This window comes from Mustela nigripes, chromosome 1 (genome assembly GCF_022355385.1).
Source record: "Mustela nigripes isolate SB6536 chromosome 1, MUSNIG.SB6536, whole genome shotgun sequence".
Lineage (NCBI taxonomy): Eukaryota > Metazoa > Chordata > Mammalia > Carnivora > Mustelidae > Mustela > Mustela nigripes.
The window spans coordinates 44,968,043-44,976,589 of record NC_081557.1 but is presented as its reverse complement, the minus strand read 5'-3'; the positions used below and the strand labels follow the sequence as shown (position 1 = coordinate 44,976,589).

Below are 8,547 nucleotides of genomic sequence, written 5' to 3'. Positions count from 1 at the left end.
TCAACACTTCTGAAAAGTTTAATGTTTTTAGGCCAAAGGTAAAGCTGGGGGATAGAATCTGTGGGTCAGAGTAGAGACTAATAATGCAAGGCAACAACTGTAGATCCCAGAGTTCAGAAAAAGAGTCATAGGAGAATTAACTGTCTTTTTTTTCAGGAAGAGGAACCCTCCAGACCCTAGGGATTAAGGGTTCTGTGGGAGATACACTGGGGTTTGGTCATCTGCTGCAGCACAAGTATAAACTTTCCTTTGTAGGTGTGACAAATACAATGAAGTCTGAAGGGGAGATGTTGCTGTAGTCTGATTGTAAAAGAATCATGGTCATGGCCAAGCCAAATGGTGCTGCTCAAGGGTGGGTTCTGGGAGCCAGGTACTGGAGATAAGGGATCGGAGGTCTGAGAAATAGTTGAAACAGGAAATGCCTGAAATAGGGTTGAAGCTGTGAGGAACAGAAGAACATTAGGTAGGTATTGTTTAAATATTTTTGGTAGAGGTAAATTCTCTTACTTTTTTTCTCCTTAATTTCAGTATTTTTTAAAGTATAGATCAAACAGTATATTTTAAAATAAAATATATTCTTTTGTTTTTATTTTTGCTATCCAGAATTTTTAGAGTAAGTTTTGATAAAAAATTTCTATAGAAAACTTGAGAAAGCCCTTAGAAATAAGTACTTCCTTCATCTGTCCATCTTACCTAGATTCTCACTGAACTGAGGGGCTTGGGGAACCTCCCAAGCAGAACCACTTCACTCCAACTTACCACACTAACCATGGACTATAGAAAAAGAGGAAAATAAACTAAATAAGAAGTTCATTTTCTTTATTCCTTACAAACCTACTACCTGATATCCTAGAGAGTCACCAACTTTCCTAAAACCCTATTTCACAGACTTATCAGAGAAGAGTATTTATCACTTTCAGTTCATGACCCACAAGGTGGAAGGAGCCTCCTTTCCAGATTCAAATCCAAGGGTCATCCCATGTCTCAAATGTATTTGATGTTGATTGTTGCCAGGGGGTGGGGGGGTGTGCAAAATGGGTGAAGGGGACTAGGAAGTACAGGTTTCCAGTTATGGAAAGAATAAGTCACAGGAATAAAAAGCACAAAACAGAGAATATAGTTAATGATATCGTAATAGTGATGAAACAGGACAGGTGGTAGCTACACTTGTGATCAGTATAGAAGATGAACACTTAAAACTAATGTAACATTGTGTCAACTATACTCAAATAAAAAACATATTTAGTGTTCATTAATTTTACACTAAATCATTTATCTGCTTAGTATCACCTTGCTAGAGGGAACTTCCCTCACAATAAATTTAAATAGACACCAACTTCATTACTATCCAATGCCATGCTTTGTTTTTCTTATATCACCTATATATCTTATATCCCTTATATCCTTTAAATCTTCCCAGTATACATATTTAAATATGCACATATATGATATCTGTACCCCCCACACTTTTTTTTGTTTATTTGAATATTATCTGTCTCATCCCCCAAATAATAATATTATAAAATCAGATTTTCTCACATTTGTTCACTACACTTAGCAGAATTAATATTTTTTAATATCTGAATCAATCCACATATTAAGGGCTGGCATAAAACTTCCTTCTTGATTTCCTGTTGATCATCACCCAAAATTTACTGTATTCTTTATTGGATGTGGTTTGACCTTTTAAATATTTGATAATTTGTTTTATCTGCAATTTCAAAAGAACGGAGAGAGGATGTCCCCTTCAAATGATACCAAGTTCCACCCCTCCTATTTCCTCCTGCTGGGAGTTCCTGGCCTTGAAGAGATGCACATCTGGATTGGGTTTCCTTTTTGTTCTGTGTATTTGATCGCCCTTGTGGGGAACATCACTATCTTGTTTGTGATCAAGAATGAAGAGAGTCTTCATCAGCCTATGTTTTACTTCTTGGCTATGTTAGCCTCCATTGATCTAGGCCTGTCCTCATCCACTATCCCCAAAATGTTGGGAATATTCTGGTTTAATTTAAAGGAGATTAGCTTTGGAGGCTGTGTCACCCAGATGTTCTTTATTCATATATTCACTGCCATGGAAACTGTTGTGTTGGTGGCGATGGCCTTTGATCGCCATGTTGCCATCTGCAATCCTCTGAGATACAGCCTGATTCTCACAAATAGGATTATTGGTTTCATCCTTGTTGTAGTGTTTGGAGTTAATTTCATTTTGGTAATCCCTCTGGTGTTTCTCATCTTGCGACTTCCCTTCTGTGGACACCATATAATCCCCCACACATACTGTGAGCACATGGGAATTGCTCGGCTGGCCTGTGCCAATATAAAGGTAAACATGATATTTGGATTAATTCTTATATCAATGGTGTTTGTTGATGTTGTATTGATTGTTATCTCCTATGTGAGAATACTCCGAGCTGTCTTCTGCCTTCCTTCTCAGGATGCCAGACTCAAAGCGCTTCATACATGTGGCTCCCATATCTGTGTTATCCTAGCCTTTTTCACTCCAGCTTTTTTCTCCTTCTTGACCCACAGGTTTGGCAGGAATATTCCCGTATACATTCACATTCTCCTGGCCAATCTATATGTTGTTGTTCCACCTGCCCTCAATCCTATCATCTATGGAGTGAGGACTAGGCAGATTCGAGAAAAGGTTTCAAGAATCTTTCTGAAAAAAGATTGACAGAAACTGTCTCAGAGATAACTCACTTTAATCTAGAGGAAAGAGATTACTTTTCTCAATGACAGAATCCTGTAACAGAAAAAAAGACATGGACCTTAGTATTATGTCATTCATAATTTCCCTAGCTCTCCCATCTTGAACATATAACAAGATTTATGTCAAAATAATCAGTGTGAATTTTATGGAACACCTAAAAGTTTTGGACAACTTAGTTATAATACTTTATTACTCTCCAGTATAACTTCTACAGAGCATGTATTATAGACAGAACTATGAAATGAAATGCTTTTTATTTGCAAATAGTTTTGTGTCAGCCACATTACTAAATTTATATATATAAATATATCTACATCAAGGAATATAGGTATTTAATACTTGTGACAGATTCTTTCATTCCTTTCTTAATTGCTTAATTGTTGTTATCCATAATTTTACTGACATTTTATTATATGTTAGAAACTGATTAGTCATAGAAATATAAAAATAAAAATATACACAACATTTCAAGGTCTTATAGGAAGAAGAATTTAGAGAAATTTTCCTATGGCTGACTCTGTGTGAAATATTCCCAGGCTCATTACATCTATGCAGATCTTCCAAAAACATCTTACTGTTCAAAGTGAACCAGTCTGTCCTTAATGTAGTATCTGCAAAACTGCAAAACCTATAGAAATAAAAATATATTTCTATCTCTATCTATTGATAAAGGGGAATTTCATAGAAACATCAGTATGATAAGGAACTTAGGATAGTCATGAATGAGCACCTCTAAATGAGTGCATTTCGGCGCCTGGGTGGCTCAGTGGGTTAAGCCGCTGCCTTCGGCTCAGGTCATGATCTCAGAGTCCTGGGATCGAGTCCCGCATCGGGCTCTCTGCTCAGCAGAGAGCCTGCTTCCCTCTCTCTCTCTCTCTGCCTGCCTCTCCATCTACTTGTGATTTCTCTCTGTCAAATAAATGAATAAAAATCTTTAAATGAGTGCATTTCTAAACATGTCAGTTACATTCTCGAAAGTTGAATCTAATGCCATAGATAGTAATTACTCTTGGATTCACAGACTTTAGTTATTCATTCATTATTTACTAAGTAGCTTTTCCAGTACTTTTTAAATTTGCACTTCCTCCTTGTGGCTTATCAGATGAACCCTAGTAGCCTATCCACATTTTATAGCTTTTGATGAATGATATGTATTTGGCCAATATTTACTTCATGGTGTCTTTCCACTCATATATTAGGTGCTTAATAATCTTTTACTTAAAAAAAATTATCTTCCAGCGAAGACATACAGATGGCCACCAGGTACATGAAAATTTGCTTAGCATAACTAATCACCAGGGAAATGAACAACAAAATTACAGTGAAGTAGGGGTGTCTGGGTGGCTCATTTGCTTGAGTCTCTGACTCTTGATTTCAGCTCAGGTCTTGATCTGATGGCTCATGGGATCAGGCCCCACATCAGGCTCCATTCTCAACAGGAAGTCTGAGGATTCTCTTCCTCTACCCCTCTCCTGCTAATGCTCTTTCTCTCTCTTAAATAATAATAATAATAATTTTTAAAAAAACCTACAGTGAGATGTTACTTTACACTTGTTAGAATGACTATTATCAAAAAGACAAGAAATAGTAATTGTTGGTGAAGATATGGAGAAAAGGGAACATTTTTGCTCTGTTGGTTCATGTAACTTGCTGCAGCCTCTCTGAGAACAGTATGGAGTTTCCTCAAGAAAGTAAAAACATGGAGTTTCCTCAAGAAAGTAAAAACGGAACTACCCTGGGATCCTGAAGGAAAGGAAAATGATAAATGGAAAAGATATTGGTATCCCCATGTTCATTGCAACATTACTGACAATAGCCAAGATATGTAGCAACTATATGTTAATCCATCAATGAGTTGATAAAGAAAATGTAATACACACACACACACACACACACACACATGCACATATGCATACTATTTAGCCATAAAAAAGAAGAAAATCTTGTCATTTGTGGCAATACAGATGGATCTTGACAGCATCATGCTGAGTGAAATAAGTTAAAGAGAGAAAGTCAAATACTGTATGGTCTCACTTACATGTAGAATCTGAAAAACAAACAACAAAACAAAAAGAACTCATAGATACAGAGAACAGATTGTTGGGTGCTAGAGGTGGGGGAGTGAGTAAAATGGGTGAAAGGAGCCAAAAAGAACTAATTCCAATTATAAAATAAATGTCATGGGGATGTAATGTACAGCATAGGGACTATAGTGAATTAACATTGTATTATATATTTAAAAGGTGTTAAAAGAATAGATCTGAAAAGTTCCCATCTTGAGAAAAATAGTATAACCATGTGATGAACTAAACTTATTGTGGGATCATTTCGCAATATACTCAAATTTCAAACCATTATGTTGTTCACCTAAAATTAATAAAATGTATATGTCAATTAAATAAAAAATTTAAAACTAAAACTTAAAAATTAAATAAATTAAATAAAATTTTTAAAAGAATTAAATTAAAATTTAAAAGAAATTAAATTAAATTAAACATTTAAAAGATAATAAAAATTATCAAATATAACATACATACCACTTGATGGCTTTTTATGAATGTACAGATTATATAAAGAATTCCATTCTTCAAAGTTTCTAAGTTCCTTTTGGCTGGGACTAGCTACCCTTCCCCAAGCTCAAAGTAACCCTCTTAAGAGCTTTTCTGTTTCTCAAGTTTAGGAAATTCCCTTTGGGGACACTCCCTAACCCAATATTCTGCATTAATGGTCTTGTATAGATGCCCAAAGAGCTTCAGGGATAATGCCTATAATTTCTCAAGGCCTTTTGAATGGTCTCTATTCTAACATGATGGCCAGGAAAGTAGATTGTTCTACTGGGTGGTGCAGTATTTATTTCATGGGATTGCTAAAGGCTAGTATACCAGAATGGGCTGGAATGATGACTTAGAGTGGTTCAAATTGTATAAGTGGTCAGAGGCCCCATAGAAAGTACTTGTGGAGTACCTATACACCTTGTGGACAGCCCAGAACCTAGGTAACTACTGCTCAGATGAAAATACATGGCACACCAACAACCCAAAAGAAGACTTCATGACCCTACAAATGAATAACTTCCAGAGGTCACCATTTTTTTTATCTAGTACTACAGATTGGATAGTTTATGGCTGTAACATTAATTAGTATTAATATTAATTAAATATGTGATATATATCCTGTGTAATGCTTACTTCACTCAAAATTATGTCTGTGAGATTAATCCATGTGATTGAATTTAACTGTAGCTTGTTACTTTTTTTGTTGCACAGTATTCTCCTTTATAAATGTACCAAATTTAATTATTTATTGTGGATGGACACTGGAGTTTCATCTCATTTTTTTTACTATTTTGAATAAAGTTATTATTATTTCTCTATATGTTATTTAAGAGACATTTGCCATTGTAATAATTCCTCTGAATGATTGCTGAGTGATTGGGAGGATTTTTTATTAGAAAGTCCCAACAGTTTTCAAAATTGTATGTATAATTTTACATTTTGACCAGTTTCATAGAAGTCAATTGCTTCATATCTTTATCAGCACTATTGGTTTTGTGTCTGTTGCTGTAGGGGTGGGTATGTATGTTTATGTTTATTTGTTGCCATTATTTGTCAGAATCATGTAATGCTATTGTGATATGGGTTTAATATGTGTTACCTTACCACTAAGATGTAAAAACTATAGCTATTGGCCATTTGGATGTTCTTTTTAGTGGAACACCATTATTTAATTTAAAATCTGTGCCCATGTCTTCAGGATTGTTTTCTTAACCTAAGGAAGTTGTAAATGTTCTTTTTATAGTCTGTGTATAAATCCATTCATAGATATATATCTTTCAAATATCTGCTTCCACTACGCAAATTGACTTTCCACTCTTAACATGGTGTTTTTTAAGGAATACAAGTTTTCATGCACAATTAAATCAAATTTATTAATATTTTACAGTAAATTATGCTCTTTGTGTCCTGTTGAAGAAATCTTTGTTGACCTTAGTCACATGAAGATATTCTTTCATGTTACCTCCAATATTCTTCAATATTCTTAATTTAATATTTTTTTCAATATTTTTAATTTAAATTCTAGAGAGTTAACATGCAGTAAAATATTAGTTTCCGGTGTAAAATATAGTGATACAACATTTCCATACAATATCTAATGCTCATCACCAAGTTCAATCCTTTTAAAAATAACTATACGTATTTTTTATTTTGATGAAGTCCTTACAGTCATAGTAGGAACTTTGTAGGTCAGGTGATCAATGGGTCTCCAAAATCATCCTGTAGTTATTTCTCCAATTACAGAATAAATAATTGGAATAGATATACTCAGCAACTGGCAGAATCCCTCTTGCTCCATGAAGTGTGTCTTTGTTCTATGCAAGCCTTCAACTGATTGTGTAAGGCCCACACATATTATGGAGGCCCCAGTTTTTGTTATGTAACCACTAAGATTTAAAAACAAAAAAACAGGCCTCGGAGACAAGATGGCAGGGAAGTAGGAGGAGGAGCCCTTTCAACCTGTACCCTAAAGTGAGCTGATTACCTTCCAAAGAACTCCGATCACACACGAAATCAGCCTGAGATCAGAATGATACACGTCTGGATCTCTACTGGAGCAGAAGATGCCAGTGGGCAGGTAAAATGGAGTGGGAAAGACGGACTGATATCAGAAGATAAACAAAAGGGGGAGGGAGCCACCAGAGGTGACCCATTGGAAAGTAATATCCCAATATGAGAGTGTCCTGCACCTGGGGACCAGCATTAATTCGGGAGTCTGGTAGAAAGCAATAAAAAAGAGCAAAGGATCACCAGGGGGAAATTGCAGGAATCTGGGTGTTAGGGTCCGGGCTTAAGTCCCCAGATCCAGGGCAGCCACCCCTGGCGCAGAGCCAGAGAGAGTGCGGCAGAGAAACCATGTCTGGGTCCCTGAACCACCAGCACATCTGAGAGTGCCTGGCGCCCGGGAGCCTCGCGATCCACAGAAGCACAGCCTTTTTGCAGTTCCCACGCAAGTGCCCCGCTGTGCCATCAGAGTCGGAGTCCTGCCCCCCCCCCCCAGAGAAGTGCACACAAACACCAGCTGGGTGCTCTCCGACCAGAAAGACCAGGCACTCCTAGCCTGGCCAGCAGGAAAAGCTCAGTGTTCTATCACTGCTTGGAACTTCTCTGGCAGTCTGGAGCTGCCCAGACAGCCTCCTCTGCTGAGGTTTTGGGTACAAGCAAAAAATCCTGAGTCCCCAGGGACCAGGACTGGAACCTGCTCTGCCAGGGGCCAAGGGGGGATTTATTTGGGCTCTGCAGCCAGACTGAGGCTTCTCTCTGAGAGGGAGGTCAGGGTGCAGTTTGCTTTCCTCTAAACCCACAAAAACCATCAAAAGCAGTCAAGGCGAGAGAGAAAAACAAAAGTGAACAAATATAAAAACCTCCAGAGAACAAAAGCCTGGTTTCCTCAGAGCCCACCCCCTTGAGGGGGTCAGGAGGACTAAACTGAGAGAACATCATTGACTGAAAACCCATGTGGCAGGCCCCTCCCACAGAAAACCAACCAGGAAAGGGGAAAAAAAAAAAGACAAGAGAACAACCACCTCTACTTCATAGGACAATTTTTATTATTAATTCGATCCCACTATTCTGGCTCATTTTTTTTTATATAGTTAAGTTTTTATTATTATATAGATAATTTTTTAACCTATTTACTGTCACAGTGAGATGCCAAGTACATCAAATTCCATAATAACCTTCTAACCTGAACTTTTTGATACATACACCTGTGTTTTCCTTTGCATTTCTATTTTTTTAATTATTTTTTTTTAATTTTTTATTTTTTATAAACATATA

The 8,547-nt window shown here is 36.8% G+C and overlaps 1 protein-coding gene across 1 annotated transcript; it reads left to right on the top strand.

The window, feature by feature from the left end:
* Positions 1-1,738: 1,738 nt before the first annotated feature.
* Positions 1,739-2,677, top strand: LOC132011285 (olfactory receptor 52E4-like). The gene has a single exon (XM_059389653.1). The coding sequence runs from the start codon at positions 1,739-1,741 to the stop codon at positions 2,675-2,677; it is 939 nt and encodes a 312-aa protein (XP_059245636.1).
* The last annotated feature ends 5,870 nt before the right edge of the window (positions 2,678-8,547 follow it).